The sequence below is a fragment of the Castanea sativa genome, chromosome 10, assembly GCF_040712315.1.
Source record: "Castanea sativa cultivar Marrone di Chiusa Pesio chromosome 10, ASM4071231v1".
Classification (NCBI taxonomy): domain Eukaryota; kingdom Viridiplantae; phylum Streptophyta; class Magnoliopsida; order Fagales; family Fagaceae; genus Castanea; species Castanea sativa.
The window spans coordinates 36,754,535-36,775,984 of record NC_134022.1 but is presented as its reverse complement, the minus strand read 5'-3'; the positions used below and the strand labels follow the sequence as shown (position 1 = coordinate 36,775,984).

Below are 21,450 nucleotides of genomic sequence, written 5' to 3'. Positions count from 1 at the left end.
CGCCAGATACATGGGATACACTTCTCAATGGACCTACATATTTATGGGAGTGTTCATGGATCCACATATTTATGAGGGTTGTTCTCCATACGTGGTATCTTTTATGTTAAATATATGGAACACGCCTCTATGGACCCACATACTTATAAAAGGTTTGTGCTTGTCCAGCGGATAATATAATTTTCTTATGGTATAAAGTTAACAAAACTTTCCTACTATATTTTACATCAAAACAACACCCAACTGTCAATCTCTCACTCTCAAAATGGAAACTTTAGAAACTGAGGCACCACCAAGCAGTAACTTACGAGAAGAGTCCACCATAGATGAAGACGAGCAGTCACCAATCGAGCAAGTCCGGCTAACTGTACCGACCACCGACGACACCTCACTCCCTGTATGGACATTTCGAATGTGGACACTGGGCCTTCTCTCATGTGCCCTCCTCTCCTTCCTCAACCAATTCTTCTCTTACCGCAGAGAGACCCTCATCATCACCCAGATCACCGTTCAAGTTGCCACTCTCCCCATCGGACGACTCATGGCCTCTGTTCTTCCCACAACCAAGTTTCGCATCGGGTCCCGCGAGTTTTCGCTCAACCCGGGTCCCTTTAACATGAAGGAACACGTTCTCATCACTATATTTGCTAATGCTGGAAGTGCTTTTGGGAATGGCCCAGCTTATGCTGTCTATATCTTTGACATTATAAAGGCTTTTTATCGAAGGAATATCTCTTTCTTTTCTGCTTGGATTCTTATCATCACAACCCAGGTTCTTCTTCTTCTTTTTTCTTTTAAATTTGCTTATTTATGTTTTTCAAAGTTACGGAATATTGGTTTGGTTTTTACTCTGGTTGGTAGCCTAGAAAAGTGAGGAATTAATATATATATATATACACACACACACACACAAACACACGGAATTTGTACATATACCTTAATATATTACCCTGCAACCTTTCAATTAGCCTTTTGGTTATTCTGTTGTTGGTTAAGACACAACCACAGAAAGTGGGATCTTCCTCTATGCCTTGCTATTATCCGCAGAGAAAATGGGTTTTTAAGTATTTTTAACTCCCATATTATCATGTTGTATTTCGCTTATAATATATGATATGAGTCTTAGGTACAACTTGGGATAATTATTGAGTGAAGACCAACACTTGCATCATATGAAGCTGTCGTTTGGTGGTTCATGGTTCATACTAACATGTGCATGTGTATGGTGACATATATGTAGGTCTTGGGATACGGCTGGGCTGGGCTGTTGAGGAAGTATGTGGTGGAGCCGGCTCATATGTGGTGGCCAAATACACTTGTTCAAATATCACTCTTCAGGTACCGTACACTTGTTGAAAATTTTTGGTGTCCTAATTTGATTTTCCAATTTTTATGCACAGTGACTAATGAAATGAGTCCAAAGTCCAAACTAGTGTTACCCTTAGCAACTTGTCTGGACTTGGAATAATTGGACCACGATAATAGGCTAAGTAAAAATGTATTTTCCTTAAAAATGCTTATATTATGGTCTGTTTGAATACGGTTTATTGTTGAAAACTGAAAACATTGTAGCAAAATAATTTTTGTGTGAATAGTGCGTGTCGTGGGACCCAATTTTAAAGTTGTTTTTTTAAAAAAAAAATAGTTTGTAAGTCCCGTCCCTATTGATTTTGACGCAAACGTAACTGAAGCTCTATCCAAACGATCACTTAATAAAACTTGTAACTTACGTTATGGTCCTACAACCCAAATGGCCGACCAAGTTATGATATTTGAACTTGAAGGCGAATGTCATATCTTTGAGCAGAAAAGGTTTATCTCCAAACTAGTTTAGAAAAAAAAACCATTTGAACTTCTCTTATGTTTTGTTATTGGATGTGAATTTTGAAAATCTTACTTTTAAATTGCATGCTCTTATTATATATTTCATACATGCAAAATTTCAAAAAGATCAAAGATCAATAGCTTGTTTAAATTTCAAGTTTTTGTGGTAAAAAATTATGTACAAAAAATAGTTTTATTGATTGAATAGTAAATAATATCAGTTTTGAACGAAATTTAACATGCAAGTTAAGAACATAAAGATTATGTAATCTAACGGTTAGATTTTCAAAATTCACATTTAATAAAAAGATATAAGATAAGTTTAGAGAGTTTTTCTCTAAACTAGTTTGGAGAGCGGTGCAATATCATTTTTATATTAATAAGCAAATTCAATGTTCTCATATTAGCATATAGCTAGCTGCTCTGCCCCCATGCCCACATTTTACCTTGCCCATCTCCCAACTAGGGGTGGTGATGGTGAAACTCCCTCTAAGCTAGTAACATTATATGTCGTCAAATAAAAGATCTGAAGTTCAAATTTTGTCTATATAAAAAATCGATAAATATCTTAGCCTAATAATATAGAGTAATTATCATACGACGGATGTCATAAGTTAATAAAAAAATTATTTACCACCACACATCCTTAGTGCGATGGTCACTCCACAAGTATAAGTGCTTGTGAGGTGTGGGGGGCAAAGGCCGGGGTTCAAGTCTCCAGGAGGGAGCTTCACACACATATGCACTTAGATTAGGCTAGAGTAGAATTTTATCTTGTATAAAAAAAAAATTTATTTAATTAGACATTTTCCATCTTTAATTCACTGGCTGTGATATTGACCTAGAAAACGGCTTCTTATATGTCCACCAACATGTGTGAAAAAGCATACATAGTACATAGAATTCCAGTGCAATCCCATTATCTTCAACTTTTGGAAACAACCGCAGGGTCCATATCTTCCCAATTTTCAATATTTTAGGCTTATAGCCAATAATTTACGTGCCAAAAGACTTTTCTTTATCTTTGTTTCCTTGATTTCTACTTTGTCAATGTCCTCCGTCGGCCTAATCAACTTGCAGGACAGAGATAATGGAAACAGTGAACTTCTATAGTTTGATTATTCTTTTTCCTAATATCCATTTGTATTTCTCAAGATTTCTAATTATCTTTTTCACATCATGAACATATAGGCTTCAAGCATGACATCATATACTTTCAACATATTTTTCATTCATACATTTTTTTTACTTGATTTATGGGTCATAATTAATTTGGCATCACCTTGTACAGTTGTACTACCAACAAATTGAAAATGGAAAGGCTTACCTCTAAAATTGGTTAAAAAAACGCCTCAACTGCATGATCATTGATAAAATCATCGTTATGTGAGTTATTTAAATAGTGTATATATATATATATATATGGTTTTGTTGATCTAAATTTAATGGGTTCTAAAAAAAATCTCCCAAATTAATTTGGATGAAAATTTTGTCCAACTAAAAAGTCACATTATTATTCTTTTTTCTTTTTGGAGGGAAGGTGAGATAAAAGTACAATAAATTTCATAAACCACAGATATAATTAAAAGTAATGTTGCTCCAATAATAACATATCACATTAACAAGTTGTGAAAATTCTCTCTCTCTCTCTCTCTCTCTCTCTCTCTCTCTCTCTCTCTCTCTCTCTCTCTCTCTCTCTCTCTCTCTCTCTCTCTCTCTCTCTCTCTCTCTCGTGGAAAAAGAAACTTCAAATTAAACTCATTTAAGAATTCAAAATTTTTCTCTCCAAGCATTGCTTATACAAGCATACAACTTCACTAACCTAATTTGATGTCACTTGCCGCTCTCAATCGTTTCTTATAAACCTTGGGGGATGGTGCAAACCTTTATTGTTATTATTATTCTTATAAACTGAACTTTCATTAAAGGAAAAAACTAAAGAACAATAGAAGAACAATTGGCCATTATCAACTCGATCAAGGGTGATAATATGTTCCACTCCGAGTTTGGGCATGTTTTGCAATACAATATTTTTCTTAGTTTTCTTTTTAATTCTGTTTTCTTTCACCATGTTAAAAGGCGAGGTAATTGTATGGCTCACAAATTAGCTAGAAGAGCTATTTTTAGTCATTTCACTGTTTGGATGGAGTCTGTTCCTCCCGACACTTTGATATTTTACAACTTTGATCTTCGACTGAATGCTAAATAATATTCCCTATTCCTAGGGGTTTCTCAAAAAACAAAAAAACAATTAGCTCTACAAATATCAGCAATACAAACAGGGAGGTAGGACTAATACAAAAAAGAAAGAAAAAAAAAAGACCTTCTAGGACTACCAACCAGCATTATAGGCTTTACTAATCCAACAAAATTTACAACTCAAAAAACTCTCACTAACTTATAAACTATTTTTTATTAAGGTGGAGATGGACTATTACACTTGCTTTCCTTTGAACTCATAGGCACTAGAGAGTAGATACAAATTTTTGCATCCCCTTCCACTATAATTCGTTCCCATTTATTGTTATTCAAGATTTATCATAGTCATCCTTTCATTAATTAATGTGTCATTTAGCCTATACTATAATATCCAAGTTTAGCCATAACAATTGTTACAATAACCAAAAGATAAACTAATGCTATATTTACTAATATCAATGTAGGACATTGCATGAAAAAGAAATAAAAGAGGATGGCAAGAAGCCCAGTCTATCAAGAGTGAAATTTTTTGTGATCGCACTAGTTTGTAGCTTTTGCTGGCAGTTGTTCCCTGGATACCTCTTTCAAACCTTACAAAGCATCTCATGGGTCTGCTGGGCCTTCCCAAAGTCAGTGACTGCTCACCAAATTGGGTCAGGTTTTCGTGGACTTGCGGTTGGAGCCTTGACCTTGGATTGGACAACAGTGGCTTCATTCCTATTCAGCCCTCTAATAAGTCCCTTCTTTGCAATTGTCAATGTCTTCGTAGGCTTTGTATTGATTATCTATATTGTGATTCCCATTGCCTATTGGGGGATGAACGCATACAATGCTAAAACATTTCCCATTTATTCAGCTGACTTGTTTACTGCTCAAGGTCAGGATTATAATATTTCATTGATTGTCAATGATAAGTTTGAGTTAGATACTGCACAGTATAAGCAGCTAGGGAAGATCCATTTGAGCACATTCTTTGCTCTCACCTACGGGTTCGGTTTTGCTACTATTGCATCTACACTTTCCCATGTGGCTTTGTTCTATGGAAGGTAATGTTTTTCTTCATCGTTCATTCACACATGTTTTATTGCATTATGTTCTGTTGCCTACGCTGCGAAAGCCTTTGAGGTAATTATAAATGGAAAATGTAATAGCAACTGCAGACTTTACTACAAAAAAACTAACAACTTAATGTGGTAAGAAAATGATTGGTTGGTATCATTTCAATAACATAATAAAGGAATAGTTTAATTACTCTTTTGTAATTTGTGACATATTAATACTTATGTTTTAAAGTTTGTAATATTCATAACATCACTCATTATTTTTTTTATGAATGCATCACTCATTATAAGTATGAGCTTTGATGAATTTTTTTTTTAATAAAAGTTTGTTTGTTTTTGGCTAAAAGTTGGTTAATATATAATTGTACATTGTACCTAAAAAAATAAGTGAAATAGTTGTATATTATCAAATAAGCTGGAAGTTCAAAGTAAAAAATGTAGGCAAATGCATACTTGTTGTTAAGCAATAATGTTCTCGATCTCTATAAATTTCTTGGTACGCAAGGTTGCATTTGAGAATGAACCATGATGTTGTAGGGAGATTTATGATCGATATAGAGCTTCTCACAAGGGTAAGGAGGATATTCACACAAGACTGATGAAGAATTACAAAGACATACCTTCATGGTGGTTTCATTTGCTTCTGATTGTTACCATCTCAGTCTCGCTTGTACTTTGTATCTTCCTGAAAAAGGAGGTCCAAATGCCATGGTGGGGGCTTATATTCGCAGCTGCACTTGCCTTCATCTTCACCCTTCCCATCAGCATCATAACCGCCACCACAAATAGGGTAATCTAATTGCATAATGGGAGCTAATTATCGAGAAAATTTGTTATTTAAAAGATCAAATCAATATGAAAAGTGACTGCCTTATTAGTTTTCATTTCTTTTTGGTTATTCCAAGAATCATTATTCACTAATTACCAATACTTCTTGTTTAGACACCGGGGCTAAATATCATCACAGAGTACATAATGGGAGTAATATTGCCTGGAAGGCCCATAGCCAATGTCTGTTTCAAGACATATGGGTATATGAGCATGAGTCAAGCAATCTCCTTTCTCAATGATTTTAAGTTGGGCCATTACATGAAGATCCCTCCAAGATCGATGTTCCTAGTACAGGTATGTGCACTGTTCTCTCCCCCTATACTAGCATAATTTATTAATATCTTTAGAAATTGTTGTCATAGATGGATACTCCAGTACCAGTGGTTGAAATTTAGGATTAGCGAAAGCTCATTAACACGGGAAAAAAATTTAGAACATGCACATAAGACGATACGATTTGACATCGCATTTCCAACTCTTCAAGCCTATACCGTGTTAATCCATTACTGAAAATCCATGATTAACAATATGGATTATTGATGATGCTGAAGATCGTCAGTAAGTCGCATGGTGCTTACGTGCTATAGATGAAAACCTGAGCAACACAAAAAGAAGAAGACCTTATAGAGAGTACTGGTGTGGTATCGGCCAACTACCCTCCAAAGGTCAAGTTAGAGAACTTTCACAACTCTAGAGTGCTAAAGTTAGGGTGAATTATGCGTATCTTGGTTTGTGAGGGTTTGAGGGTTTTTATAGTAGCGTAAAACTGACATTTATTTCTTGGCGGAAAGGGTCTTTCCTTCTAGGGAAGATCCTCATTAATGTGTATATTGCGGGATCCTTTCCATATGGAGATCCTCTTGATTAGGGTTAACCGTGAGACGCAAGATGTTTCCTTATATACACATTCGTGGAGGCCAAGCAAGGCCATGTTGGACCCTTCCAAGGTTTCCTTCTCCCTATCAGCTTTCTTCCGTTAGCCTCTTATCTCGTCTAGATGTCTCGTCGTTCCACATAGATGTCGTCGAGCATGAAGTCGTTGGCCTATAATGTCATCACCTTCATCGCTTATGAATGAACAAGTAGAGTTGACGGGTTCATTGTGACCATCGGCTTCCTCATAAGTAGACGAGTTTACCCTTTTCCAAAATAACCCTTATCAGCTGCCTCCTACTCCATCACTCCGTTAGCTTTAGCTGACAGGTCGTGGAGTGTAGCTTTCCTTTCATTTATATTTATCCGTTGAAAAATAAGAGTGCTTATTAATGGCTTCTTTGAGCAACTTTTATTAAATGCTAGGACACATGGCAGAGGCTAGTTGGCTTTCTGAGCAAAGGCGTCACTTCTTTTCGTGCGCTCTTGCATTTTATAAATAGCCCATCCCCTCCCCTCATTTTTCCTTATTTCATTTTTGCAAATCCTAAGAAATGAAGCTTGTCGTTCCGTCATCATCATTGCCGTCAGCATGCGGATACCGTCACCTCTGCAAAGTCGTCTATCAATCTTGTAAGTCCACTTTCATTCCTTTTTTACTTTCGCATTTCTAGTTAGTCTTCAATTCTGTAGAGAGACTTGTTAAATAGGTTCTTAGAACACTTCCGTCGCTTGTAGGTGAATAGATGTCAGGTGATAGAGAAGCGACGAGTGAGCAGTCGTCGTCAGTTCGTGAGGGAGCGGGCTACGATGAAGTCTTCCTGTTAGGTCATAGGCCCGAGGAGGGCTTATCCAAGTCGTTAGAAAAGGAATTGTCTGCCTATTCTCCTGATGATGAAGGGGAAAACTATGACGGAGAGGAGGTAGAGGGAGATGTGAAGGACGAAGACGACAAGGGAGAAAGGGACGAAGTGGAAGAGGAGGGCATAGAGGAGGGTGACGAGGACGAGAGTGAGGATGATAGAGGAACATCCTCTAAGGGAGGTTCAGGAAGTCAAGAGGACGATGGAACCTGTCCCTTCATTCTTCCCGAAATGTGGACAGTCAATGACTTTTACCCGAAGATGACGACTAGAGTATTCAAGGAGCTTCGGGATCGTTATCAAATCCTTGATAATATCCCAATTTGTCTGCCCGGGAAGTTTGAAAAATGTTACTCGGGGAAGACCGCAGACGTCGGCATGTATAACACCATGTTCGCGGCAGGATTGAGATTGCCATGACGGCACTACACCGTCAGTTGGCCAATCTTCTAGGATTATCTATTAGCCAAATCGCTCCCAATGCTTGAAGAATATTCATAGGGGTTGAAATCCTTTGGGGTCGCCTTAGTGGTGGGAACCGTCAACTTACCCTTGACGAGTTCTTTTGGTGCTACAGACCCCAACATATCGTCTCGTCTCAAGGGATATATCACTTTGTGGTGAGGAAGAAAGTACTTAGACTAGTGTCAGACATGACTGACTCCAATAAAAATTGGAAGGGTAGATATTTTTTTGTCCAAAGGACGGATTGGGTATGCCAACAGGAAGAGTGGGTGATGATGCCCTACGGCTTTAACAAGACTTAGGGTAAGGTTTGATACTGTCAGTCTTTTCATTTTTCACTTCATTTATTTGTTATGTATTTAACGTCGTTTGCTTCCCTTTTTCTCAGCTAGTGTTCGCCCATGTATAACTGACGAGCAGGAGGTTATCATCCGTCGGGTACTTTACATCCCGTTTGACGAGCAAAGTGTAGGGATTTGATCACCCTTGATACACTGCATGCTTATTGCGGTGGTCCTATGCCGACGCTTGAAGCTCGTAAACTGAACAGATACTCTTGTCAGTGTAAGTCCTTACCTTTTTGCTTCCTTCTTCTGTCTGCTTCATACTTACGTCCGTTCACCTAACGTTCATCCTTTGTTCTTTGCAAAAATGGAGGCAGTTAGACAAAGAAATTTGGTAAGGGTGTCAGCTGCAGCGCGTAAGCAGAAGGAGAAGGAGAAGGGGAAGGAGGGGGCATCCTCGTCGGCTCCTAAGGTCATTGGTAAGGGAGCATCCAAATGGAAGAGCGAAGGGAAGGACGATTGTCCACTCAAAAAAGGACCGATCACTCCTACAGGCGACAAACAGTCAAAGAAGCCGTCGCCTACCAAACAAAGTCATAGGGCTGGTAAAGACTTAATGACAGCGACAGGCCCCGTCACTTAGGGAACCTCTCGCCGTCTTCTCATGCATAAGGGATATGCCATTGAGATGGTTGAGTCAAACATCAAAGAGACGGATTTGGACCCTTGTGTTGAGCAAGAGACAGAAGACCAAGGGCGTCAGGTCTTTTTGACCTTTCTAGGGTACATCCTTTCCTTAGACCCTCTTCCATTCCACTGTTCATTCATTAGCTGACGGTTGTTTGGTTTTCAGGTGCTGGTGCGTATGAAGGCACTTCAATGTAGGTGCATCGCGGAGGAGGGGATGATCACTCGGCTTAGAAAGCGAAATGAAACCTAACCAATGAATAGGCGCAATATAAGGCAGCCCTCTGCACTCTTAACGAGGAGGTGACGACTTTGAAGGAGAAGCTAATGGAGGAAGCCAATCTCCGAGTAAAGGCAGAAGAGGTAAAGGCGAGCATGGAGAAAAAGCTGATGGCTCTTGTTGAGCAGGTATAGACAGCCAGGGCCGATGCCATAGCGGAGTTCAGGGCTTTCCAGCCCTTTATTGATGCATGTGCAGTTTACTATGGTGACGAGTTTGATGATTGCCTGAAGCAGGTTAGGTTCGTCTACCTAAATCTTGACCTATCCAATGTCACCATGGATGATCCACTGCCGACGACCCCTACTGATGGCGATACCGTTAATGAGGAGATTGACAACTCTACTTTTGCTGAGCAGGGTTTGAAGGATAACGATGTGGTGCTTGGTCAACCTGCTCTGGAGAGACCCATCACTCTCGTGATCCCGTATGTTGAAGATCTTCTTAAAGACACCAAGAACCCTTCTGCCCAGGACGCCCAAAATTCTCCTACCGAAGATGACGAGAACCCTCCTGCTTAAGACGTCCTTTTGGCCTAGTTTTCTTTTTAAAAATTCAACTTTTTTGTATTTTGTTTTCAAATGATGTTGCCTTTTTGTTTTTGAGCTTTTGTTGTAAACACATTCTTATTATTTATGGTGTCTGTTTAATATATTACACCCTCTGCTTTCTAGTATGCTTTTATTATGTGTTGATCTTCTATCTTGTGACAAGCATCTGTTTGTCCACTTTAGACTTAATAATGAGCTCGTCCACTTGTGGACTTGGTAACTTCAAGGCATCTCTATGGGATGAACTCGTCCACTTATAGACTCGTCCATTTGTAAACTTAGTAATTTCAAGGCATCCTTATGGGATAAAGTCGTCCACTTGTGGACCTACTATTGAACTCGTCCACTTGTGGACCTAGTAATTTCAAGGCATCCCTATGGGATGAACTCGTCCACTTGGGGACTTAATCGTGAACTCGTCTACTTGTGGACTTAGTAATTTCAAAGCATCCCTATTGGATGAACTCGTCCGCTTGTGGACTTAATTGTGAACTCATCTACTTGTGGACTTAGTAATTTCAAGGCATCCCTATAAGATGAACTCGTCCACTTGTGGACTTAATCATGAATTTGTCCACTTGTGGACTTAGTAATTTCATGGCATCCTCATGGGATGAACTCATCCACTTAGGGACTTAACCTTGAACTCGTCCACTTGTGGACTTAATCAAAGATGTAGTTTCGTAGAGACATATACATACACAGGTCATATCTGAATAACACCTCTTATTATGATAAATGTGTGCATAAGTAAAAAATTGTTCTTGAAATGATAAAAAACTGACATTTAAAAAGTACTGTAGATAGTAAAAATTAACTAAAATGAAGTAAATTGGAAATGAAGAGTGTTGTTTTTCGTGCCATCATTTACTGGTAGTATCTTTTCAAGTGCTCCATGTTCCATAGGTGGTGCAACTTTTGCCCGTCTAGCGTCTCCAAGTGGTAGGTACCTTTTCTCTACCACGAAGTGATTTTGTAGGGTCCCTCCCAGTTAGGACCGAGCTTTCCCTAAGAGGGATATCTAGTAGCTCTCATCACCTTCCTCAAGACGAGGTCTCCAACTTGGAAATCTCTGTGTCTAACTTTGGAGTTGTAGTGCTTAGCCATGAGATCCTGGTACTGTGCTAGCCTTTGTTCAACTGTTTCCCTAATTTTGTCCACTAGGTCAAGCTGTAGACGCATGACCTCGTCGTTTCTATTCTCGTCATGGTTGTCCACTCTATAGCTTGTGAGTCTGACCTCAGCTGGGATAATTGCCTTGTTGCCGTATGCCAACCAAAATGGTGTCTCCCTATAGACATTCTGGCTATTTTCCTATATGCCCATAGTATGCTTGACAACTCTTCTGGCCATAAACCCTTTGTCCCCTCGAGCCGAGTCTTGATAATTTTGAGCAAGGATCGGTTTGTGGCCTCAATTTGTCTATTGGCCTAAGTATGGGTGGGGGAGGAGTAGTGGTTATTGATCCTTAAGTATAAGCAAAAGTTCCTGAGGGAGTCGTTGTAGAATTGCTTTCTGTTATTGAAGACCAAGACTCTAGGGATCCTGTACCTACAAATGATGTTTTTCCAGACGAAACTTCGTACGTTCTTTTCTGTGATGGTGGCCAAAGTTTCAGCTTCTACCCATTTGGTGAAGTAATCTATGCCGACCACTAAGAACTTCAGCTATCTCATTGCTATTAGGAATGGGCCCATGATGTCTAAACCCCATTGAGCAAAAGGCCACAAGACCGTCATTGGGGTGAGCTCTTTTGTCAGCTGTATGATGACATTGTTGAACCTTTGACATTTGTCGCAGGATTTGACATAAGCCTGGGCGTCCTTTTATATAGTGAGTTAGTAATATCCATCCCGAATCAATTTGTGCACTAATGACCGTGACCCCGAGTAGTTCCCGTAGATCCCTTCATGGACTTCTCTCATGACATAGTCCACTTCTTCAGGGCTTAAACATCTTAGGTACGGGCATAAGAAGTCTCTCTTGTATAAGACGTCCTTTATCAGAACGAATTGTGTTGCCTGAACCTTCAGCTTTCTCGCGGCCTCCTTACCATTAAGTAATGTGTTGTCTTTCAAATAAGAAACTAACGATGTAGTCCAGTTGCTTCCCGAGTCTATTTCCTGCACACCGACGTCATCTATCAAAGGTGAGAGCTGAACGAAAGAGAGTACCTTATTAGGAATAAGCAAGTGTTTCGCTGAGGCGGCTTTGGCAAGGTGATCGGCTTTCTCGTTCTCTTCTCTAGGGACTTGGACGAACTTGGCCTGCAACTCGCCTACTCATTTTCGCACTTGCTCCAAGTACTTCTTCATTTTTTTCCCCTTTGCATTCGAAGTCACCGTTCACCTGAATAGTAACGACCTGAGAGTCACAATATACAACCACACTTGTTGCCCTCGCGACTTTCGCGAGATCTAGCCCGCCACTAAGGCTTCATACTCTACTTTATTGTTGGTCATTGGGAAGTCGAGACAAACCATGCATTCGATCTCGTCCCCTTCTGTGGAATGGACCACTACACCAACTTCGCCAACTTGCCTGTTAGACGATCCATCTGTGTGGACACTCTACTGAGGATGTTCTCCTGCCCCCTGGCCTTCCATATTGGTGAACTTTGCAATGAAGTCAACGACTACTTATCCCTTTATGGCAGTTTGTAGGTGATTGTACGTCACATTCACTCGCCTATAGCGCCATTTGTCCAGCGGTTTCAGGATTATTCATTGTTCGTCGTAGAGGCTTGTTAGTCAAGATAACCACAATGTGGCCTGGAAGTATGGCTTGAGTTTACGGGCTGCAAAGACTAAAGCAAAGACGAGCTTTTCCATCGGTGGGTATCTTTCCTCCGCGCTCGGCTAGTGTAGTATACAAGTTTCTGCACCTTGTCTTCTTCCCTGACTAAGGCCGCACTGACAGCAACCCGAGATACAGCTAAGTAGAGGAATAGTTCTTCCCCTAGCTTGGAGGGACTTAGCAATAGCAGCGAAGAGAGGTAGGCCTTCAAATCCTCAAACGCTTTTCGACACTCGGCCGTCCACTCAAAAGACTTCTTCAGCGTGTGGTAGAAAGGTAGGTACTTATCCATTGCCTTTTATGTGAACCTATTCAGCTGGGCTACCTTGCCGTTGAGGCTTTGTACTTCTTTCACGTTCCTTGGTGGTGATATCTCCATTATGACCCGGATCTTGTTTGGGTTGACTTCGATACCTCTTTGAAACACCATGAACCCTAGGAATGTTCTAGCCGTTACCCCGAATGCACACTTGCTCGGATTGAGCTTCATGTTGTAGAAGCGAAGGGTGTCAAAGGTCTCCCTGAGATCATTCAAATGGTCATCTTCCCTTCAGCTTTTTACCAGCATGTTGTCAACGTAGACTTGGACATTTCTTCCAATCTGAGGTGCAAACATCTTGTTCATTAGCCTTTCATATATTGCGCTCGCGTTCTTGAGGCCAAACGACATTACTTTTTAGCAGAAGAGGCCTTGACTGGTGACAAACGAAGTCTTCTCCTAATCAGCTTCGCCTAGTTTGATTTGGTTGTAGCTAGAAAAAGCATCCATAAAGCTCAATAACAAGTGTTGGACTGTAGAGTCTACTAGGACGTTAACTCGCGGGAGGGGGTAGCTATCCTTGGGGCACGCCTTGTTTAGGTCCGTAAAGTCTACGCACGTCCTCTACTTCCCGTTGGCTTTCTTAACCATCACCACATTGGCCAGCCAGTCGGGGTAGTATACTTCTCTAATGAAGTCTGCATCCTGCAACTTGCGGACTTCTTTTGCTATAGCTTGGTCTCGTTCTTGGGGGAACACCCGCTCCTTCTATCGAATAGGGGGGGGGGGGGAAAGATGGTGACACATTCAACCTGTGCACCATGATTGAAGGGTCGATCCTAGGCATGTCTTCATGGCTCCAAGCAAAGACATCTCGATTTTCTTTTAGGAACATCGTTAGCACTTGTCAGATTGGCGGACTGGCAAGGGTTCCGATATCGATCATCCGCTCAGGCTTGAAGTTGTCGAGGGGTATCTCTTCCAATCCCTCAACGGGTTCTGCAACTGTTCATTGCTCTTCTATGCTTATGGTCTGTAGATGGTCGGCCATCTTCCAATCCCTCAACAGGTGCCGCCACTTGATCCCCACGTACTTCTCCAACTCCATACTTAGTGGGGAACTTAATCATTAGGTGATAAGTTGAAGTCACAGCCTTCCATGAGTTGAGGGTAAGTCGTCCAAGGATGGCATTGTAAACAGACGAGCAGTCAAACACGAGGAATGTTACATCCTTAGTGATCTATTGTGGGTAATCACCAACTGTTATGGGCAATGTGACTGCACTGAGAGGATATACTCTTATTCCTTTGAACCCAACGAGCGGGGCGTTGGTCGGATCTAGCTGTTCTATTTCAATCCTCGTCTGCTGGAATGTCAGGTAATAGAGGATGTCAGTAGAGCTTCCGTTGTCAACCAAGACCCGGTGTGTGTTGTAGTCCCCAACCCATATGCTAACAACGAGTGCATCGTCATGTGGGTGGTGGAGACGTCGAGTATCTTCCTCCGAGAATCCAATGATGGTTGTCGATCCGTGCCATCTTTAGGATGAAACCCGTCAGCTAGACGTTCTAAGCCATCCTTAGGTAAGTTTTTTGGGCCTTTTTAGATGAGCCAGAAGATGTAGTTCCTCCCGCAATCATTCTTATGTCTCCTAGGGGCGGCCTAGGATGCTCGTTCTACCTTCGAGCAGCCTGTTCTTGCGGCACATCTGTCCTTTCCTTGCTGACGAACCTCTGCAACTTTCCTTGTCTGATAAGAGCTTCTATTTGCTGCATCAAGTCGTAGCAGTCGGATGTATCATGACTGTGATCACGGTGAAAACGGCAGTACTTGTCTTTGGATCTCTTACTAGGGTCTCCCTTTAACTTGCTAGGAAACGTCAAGGTTCCTTCATCTTGATCTACATTAAAACTTGATTGATTAGGGCATTGAGCAAGGTGAAGCTTGCGAACCTCCCAGTGGGAGGTTTGGAGCGCCTGTCTTCCCGTCGGTCTCCAATCCTGGTTGTCTTCTGTTCCCTGTCCTGCCATGCCTCTTCTTGTCTTTCCCTTTTCTTGGGCTTCTCTTCTCGGGCTTATCTTCTCAGGCAAGCAATGCGTCTTCCGCGTTCAGGTACTTAGTAGCCCTGTAAAGCATGTCTGACATAGTCTTCGGGTCGTTTTTGTGTAAGGAAAACAAAAACTTCCATTTCCGTAACCCATTCGTGAATGCAACCACGAGTATCTTGTCGTCAGCTTCATCAATTGAGAGGGCCTCTTTGTTAAAGTGGGTAATGTAATACCTCAGCGTTTCATCCTCCCATTGCTTGATGTTCATCAGGCATGTAGTGGACTTCTTATACCTATGCCCCCCGATAAAGTGCGAGGCAAACTGGGTGCTTAACTCCTTGAAGGTACTAATGAAGTTTGGTGTCAACCTACTGAACCAAACCCTTGCGGGGCCCTTCAGCATAGTGGGAAAGGTCTGGCACATGATCTCGTCCATCACGCCTTGCTGGTGCATCAAGGTTTTGAAAGACTCCAAGTGATTTAAGGGGTCCTTGGATCCATCGTAGGCTTCTACCTGTGGCATAAGGAACTTTGGTGGAAGGGGAAATGAAGTGACAGATGCAGTGAATGGTGAATCGGTTCGATGGACCAACTCGTTGGGGTCGCTAGACACCTGTCCTCTGAGGGTGTTCATCATGAAGTCCATCCGTTCCTTCATCATATGCATCTCCACAACAATGTATGGTGGAGACGTATCTGAGGCGGATGGACAACTCGTATCCTGTCGCTCTTGTCTGGTTGTGGCATTACTGCCCTCTAGCCTTTCTTATTCCCTTCTTTGAGCACTGGTGCCTTCTTGGTCCTACTCCTAAGTGTTAAGCCCTGCGCTTTTTTGGTGCACCTGCTTCTCTAAGTCATGGTTTTGCTTGGTGAGGTGTTCTACTGTCGCGGCGAGAGTTTGAACTTGTCTCTCGAGGGCAGTGGTACGTGGTTCATCTCCTTGATTATTGTTGGTGGTCGCCATTGAGCTAGTAAATACCATGCAACTATTTGTCCGGGAAGCAGTAGTATGGCTTACAAGTGATTCCCACAGACGACGCCAACTAATGATCTCGAAGATCGTCAGTAAGTCGCACGGTGCTTATGTGCTCTAGATGAAAACCTGTGCAACACAAAAAGAAGAAGACCCTACAGAGAGTACCGGTATAGTACCGGCCAACTACCCTCCGAAGGTTAAGTTAGAGAACTTTCACAACTCTAGAGTGCTAGAGTTAGGGTGAATTATGCGTACCTTGGTTTGTGAGAGTTTGGAGGTTTTTATAGTAACATAGAGCTGACATCCGTTTCTTGGCGAAAAGAGTCTTTCCTTGTAGGGAAGATCCTCATTAATACGCATATATTGTGGGATCCTTTCCATATGGGGATCCTCTTGATTAGGGTTAACCATGGGGCGCGAGATGTTTCCTTATATACACATTTGTGGAGGCCAAGCAAGGCCATGTTGGACCCGTCCTAGGTTTCCTTCTCCCTGTCAGCTTCCTTTCGTCGGCCTCTTATCTCGTCTAGACATTCTCGTCGTTCCACATAGATGTCGTTGAGCATGGAGTCGTTGGCCTATGATGTCGTCGACTTCATCGCTTGTGAATGAACAAGTAAAGCTGACGGGTTCATTGAGACCGTCGGCCTCCTCATAAGTGGACGAGTTTAACCTTTTCCAGAATAACCCTTATCAATTATAATCACACTAAACCAAACTTTATAAAATAACACTTACAAACCTCACAAATACAAGCATACTCAAACTTTTACAAAAACAAACTTATATTCAAAAAAGAATCTCTCAGTAGGAATTTATATATGTATGTATGTATGTATGTATACATATGTGTGTGTAGGTGTGTTCAAATTGTTCGCAGCTACTATAAGAAATTGATCTGAATTTTAGTAAATCTAATATACAAATTGCATGTAACAATCTAAGAAATCGATTAAGAATTCAATGTTTTTATTTTAGGCAATTTGACCATCACTATGAGAATCTAATATCATAATCAAATTGGTCCATTAACTGCATAAATTGTTGCAGGTATATGACTTTAGAACTTAATAACTTGGAACATATTTAGGAAAAAAAAAACTTGGAACAGTATAAGCAGATAATTCTTGTTTGAAATTGATACTGAAAATAAAATAAATCACTCTTTCTATGCTCTTATCATTACATTTATTACCCTCTTATGAGGTCGGTCTTTTGCATTTTTTTTTCCAGTTCATTGGAACCATTTTAGCTGGAACAGTTAATCTTAGTGTAGCATGGTGGCTTTTGAACTCTGTCGAAAACATATGCCAACAAAATCTCCTTCCACAAAATAGTCCTTGGACATGCCCCAGTGATCGAGTCTTCTTTGATGCTTCTGTTATCTGGGGTTTAGTAGGGCCTAAGCGCATTTTTGGCTCTGAAGGAAACTACTCAGCACTTAACTGGTTCTTCCTCGGAGGATTGTTAGGACCAATTGCAGTATGGCTGTTGCACAAGGCATTCCCAACTCAAACTTGGATTCCTCTCATTAATCTACCAGTACTCCTAGGAGCAACTGGGAGTATGCCACCAGCAACAACATTGAACTATACTTCCTGGATTTTGGTTGGAACAATCTTCAACTTTTTCGTGTTCAGGTATCAAAGGAACTGGTGGCAGAGGTATAACTATGTCCTATCAGCAGCTTTGGATGCTGGAGTTGCATTCATGGCAGTTCTGCTTTACTTCTCATTAGGCATGGAGAACAGAAACTTGCACTGGTGGGGTTCTGACTCAAATGTTGATCTTGAGCACTGTGAACTAGCAACTTGCCCCACTATGAAGGGTATATCAGTTGAGGGCTGCCCTACATTCTAAGTCCAATATTAATGTGCCTAGGATCCTACTTTGCTAATGTGAGATTTGAAGGGTTTAATTACAGAACAGAAATTATATAGGAAGGCCATAAGAAACAGAAGGTCCTCTCTTATTGTAAATTATCGATCCATGAATTGCACTTGCAGGCAGGTCTCTAAAAAACTATACTTCTGCATGGTATATATTTGATTTGTAGGACGAAACCATTGCATATTTTCTGATTTTGCTTCTGCAACAATAAAAACTAGCAAGTTATATATATATATAACTTGCTAGTTTTTAGGAAGCACCCCACCACCGAAAAGGTACTTCTTCTTTTCTAAATTACTTTCTAAATTCTTTATTGATACCACTTTTTGCTATAAAAGTAGAATTTAAACAATACATTAAAATCTTGTAATATGTGTGTGTGTGTCGGTTAAACATGTTTTGTTACAAGAAACCTTATTATAAGACTTGTATATATACAGACAATATGGGTGTGTGTATATGTGTGTTCCAAACCATCCTCCATGTTTATGTTGTTTGCATTTCTTAGTGACGGATAACATGTTCAAAATACTATAGTTACTAAAACTTTTTTGTTAGTGCATCATTTCTGAAGTACTTGTACTTGCTTTTAAGAGCTGAATCAACACACCTTTCAGTTTAATGTTAACTACCTGATGCCACAATTTAAGGCTGCTGTATGTATATTAGCTAAAGCACTTTGAATTTAATGTGCTTTATCAAACCTGGGATGATCCTAAATCTGCATCAATGTATCTCAGAGTCCAAGCATCTCATATCAGAGAAATCAGACACTGACCCATTTGGATGGAAGTTCAGAAATAAGGTCGGTGGACTTCTGAGAAGCACTTTCAATGATAAAAGAGGGGACGAAGTTCGAATCTTCTTATTATGTCCCCCTCTTGCAAGAATGCATAAACAAAAATTCGGTTTCGGAAGCACAGATTGTTCAGGGGCATATTATGAAAACAGTAACACAAGAAGATTTGTTTGTCATGACGTTCCTGATTAATGTCTATGCAAAATGTGGAAGCATGGAAAATGCTCAGAAGGTCTTTGACAATTTGCTTAGAAGAAATGTTGTTTCATGGACAACCCTAATGACTGGTTATGTTCAAAATTCGCATCCTGAAATTGCCATCCAGATTTTCCAAGAAATGTTGGAGGCTGGGGCTTATCCTACAAATCACACTCTAGGAACTGCTTTGAATGCTTGTTCTTCATTGTACTCTGTCATGTTGGGGAAGCAATTTCATGCCTATATTATTAAATACCAAATTGACTTTGACACAAGTGTTGGCAATGCCCTTTGTAGCTTTTACTCCAAACTTGGCAACTTAGAATCTGCTATTAAAGCCTTTCAGAGGATTAGGGAAAAGAATGTGATCTCATGGACTGCAGTTATATCCGCTTGAGGTGATAATGGAGAAGCTGCAAGGGGTTTGAGGTTTTTTGCTGAGATGCTTACTGAGGACATCATACCCAATGAGTTCACCTTGACTAGAGTCTTGAGCTTGTGTTGTACAATGCAGTCTTTGGGTGTAGGGGCACAAATTCACTCATTAAGCATTAAAGTTGGCTATATGTCCTCTCTACCCATTAAAAATTCCATCATGTATTTGTACCTTAAATGTGGATGTATTAGTGAGGCTGAGAAATTGTTTGATAAAACGGAAACTTCTAGCCTGGTTACATGGAATGCAATGATTTCTGGCCATGCCCAGATGATGGATTTTGCAGAGGATGATCTTTCAGCATACTGAAGTGGATGTGAGGCACTCAACATTTTCTTTAACTTGAACCAATCAGGCATGAAACCTGATTTATTCACCTTCTCAAGTATCCTAACTGTATGTAGTAGATTGGTGGCCATAGAACAGGGGGAACAAATTCATGCTCAGATCATTAAATCTGGGTTTTTGTCAGAGGTGGTAGTTAGCACTGCACTAATTAATATGTATAATAAGTGTGGAAGCATTGAGAAAGCAACCAAGGCTTTTGTGGAGATGGATACAAGAACTATGATATTGTGGACTTCTATGATTACAGGTTTTTCTCAGCATGGCCAGTCTCAACAAGCGCTGCAGCTCTTTGAGGATATGAGACTAACTGGTGTTAGACCAAACCAGATTACTTTTGTGGGTGTTCTATCTGCTTGTAGCCATGCTGGAATGGTCAAGGAAGCACTCAGTTACTATGAGATGATGCAAAAGGTATTTAAGATTAAGCCTGTAATGGACCACTTTGCATGCCTGATTGATATGTTTGTGAGGTTGGCTCAGTTAAATGAAGCTTTTGATTTTATTAAGAAAAATGATTTTGAGCCCAATGAGTTTATATGGTCGCTCTTGATGGCTGGATGTAGAAGTCATGGGAATTTTGAATTGGGTTTTTATGCTGCTGAACAATTACTCAAGCTCAGACCAAAAGACACTGAAACTTATGTTTTGGTGTTGAATATGTACCTCTCTGCAGGTAGATGGAAGGATGTTTCTAGTGTGAGAAAAAATTATGAAAGAAGAGAAACTCAAAAAATTACATGATTGGAGCTGGATTAGCATCAAAAACAAGGTTTATTCATTTAAACCAAATGACAAGTCGCATTTTCATAGTGCAGATATTTACAAATCATTGGAAAACTTGCTTGACCAGGCGAAGAGCCTTGGCTATGAGTCACTAGAAGCTTTGTAGGTAACTGATGGGGATGAAGAAAAGACATACTCTTCTACTGCATATCACAGTGAAAAGTTGGCCATTGCATTTGCGTTGTTGAACACACCAAATGCTGCACCAATACGAGTTATCAAGAGTATCTTTATGTGCAGGGACTGCCATAATTTTGTTAAGTTCATCTCGTTACTGACTGCTAGGGAAATTGTCATTCAAGATAGTAAGCGGCTTCATAAATTTGTCAATGGACACCGTTCTTGTGGAGAATTTAGTGGTCTTTTTTGATATCCTTGTCTGGGTGGGTGGGTGGTATAAATTCAAAAGGTTGTTATTCTCATTGAACTTTATCATGTTTTTTGAGGTTGATAGACGGAGAGGCGTGTTGTGTAGTCCCTTTTGTTTTCATACAAGGTCAAATACAAAGTTCATACCAACCCTATGGTACATTTGGTATACTAAATTCTGATAAACTAAGAATAGGAATGGGTAGTAATACAAAAGTCTGAATGTATTAACTATTTGGTAATAACATAATTATACAATAATAGAACTTTGAGTATGTAGTCAAGAGCCTTGTAACTCGGTCGATAAATTCTGGTTTAAACAACATTATTTGGGTTATGGTATCTGCAAAAAGCTGTGTTTGTGCAAAATAAATAAATTTTTATCCAAGGAAGGAAACAACTACATTAACAAGATATAGTAGCAGTACAAAAATTTTCGGAACAATCAAACTCTAACAGGATGCTACAATACATAGACTATAAAATCTAGAAGTTGGACACAACCGGCAAAGGGTTTTATTTATTTATTTATTTTGTATAACCGGTATATATATATCATCTCTCTCATATAGAGATGAATCCCACAGGTATAAGACTTAAATGTTGGTATATCATGTTACACCAAGTAT

The 21,450-nt window shown here is 40.2% G+C and overlaps 1 protein-coding gene and 1 pseudogene across 2 annotated transcripts; both read left to right on the top strand.

Moving 5' to 3' along the window:
- Positions 1 to 184: 184 nt before the first annotated feature.
- Positions 185 to 18,069, top strand: LOC142614175 (oligopeptide transporter 4-like). Of its 2 annotated transcripts, XM_075786721.1 has the most exons (6): positions 185 to 772; positions 1,241 to 1,338; positions 4,488 to 5,069; positions 5,622 to 5,874; positions 6,027 to 6,209; positions 17,232 to 18,069. In XM_075786721.1, exons 1-6 carry the CDS (start codon positions 266 to 268, stop codon positions 17,856 to 17,858), a joined length of 2,250 nt encoding a protein of 749 aa, XP_075642836.1. In that variant the 5' UTR covers positions 185 to 265; the 3' UTR covers positions 17,859 to 18,069. The 2 variants fall into 2 exon arrangements, with proteins under 2 accessions (XP_075642836.1, XP_075642837.1); XM_075786722.1 differs by lacking the exon at positions 4,488 to 5,069.
- LOC142612467 (putative pentatricopeptide repeat-containing protein At5g52630) lies at positions 17,988 to 20,830 on the top strand (annotated as a pseudogene).
- The last annotated feature ends 620 nt before the right edge of the window (positions 20,831 to 21,450 follow it).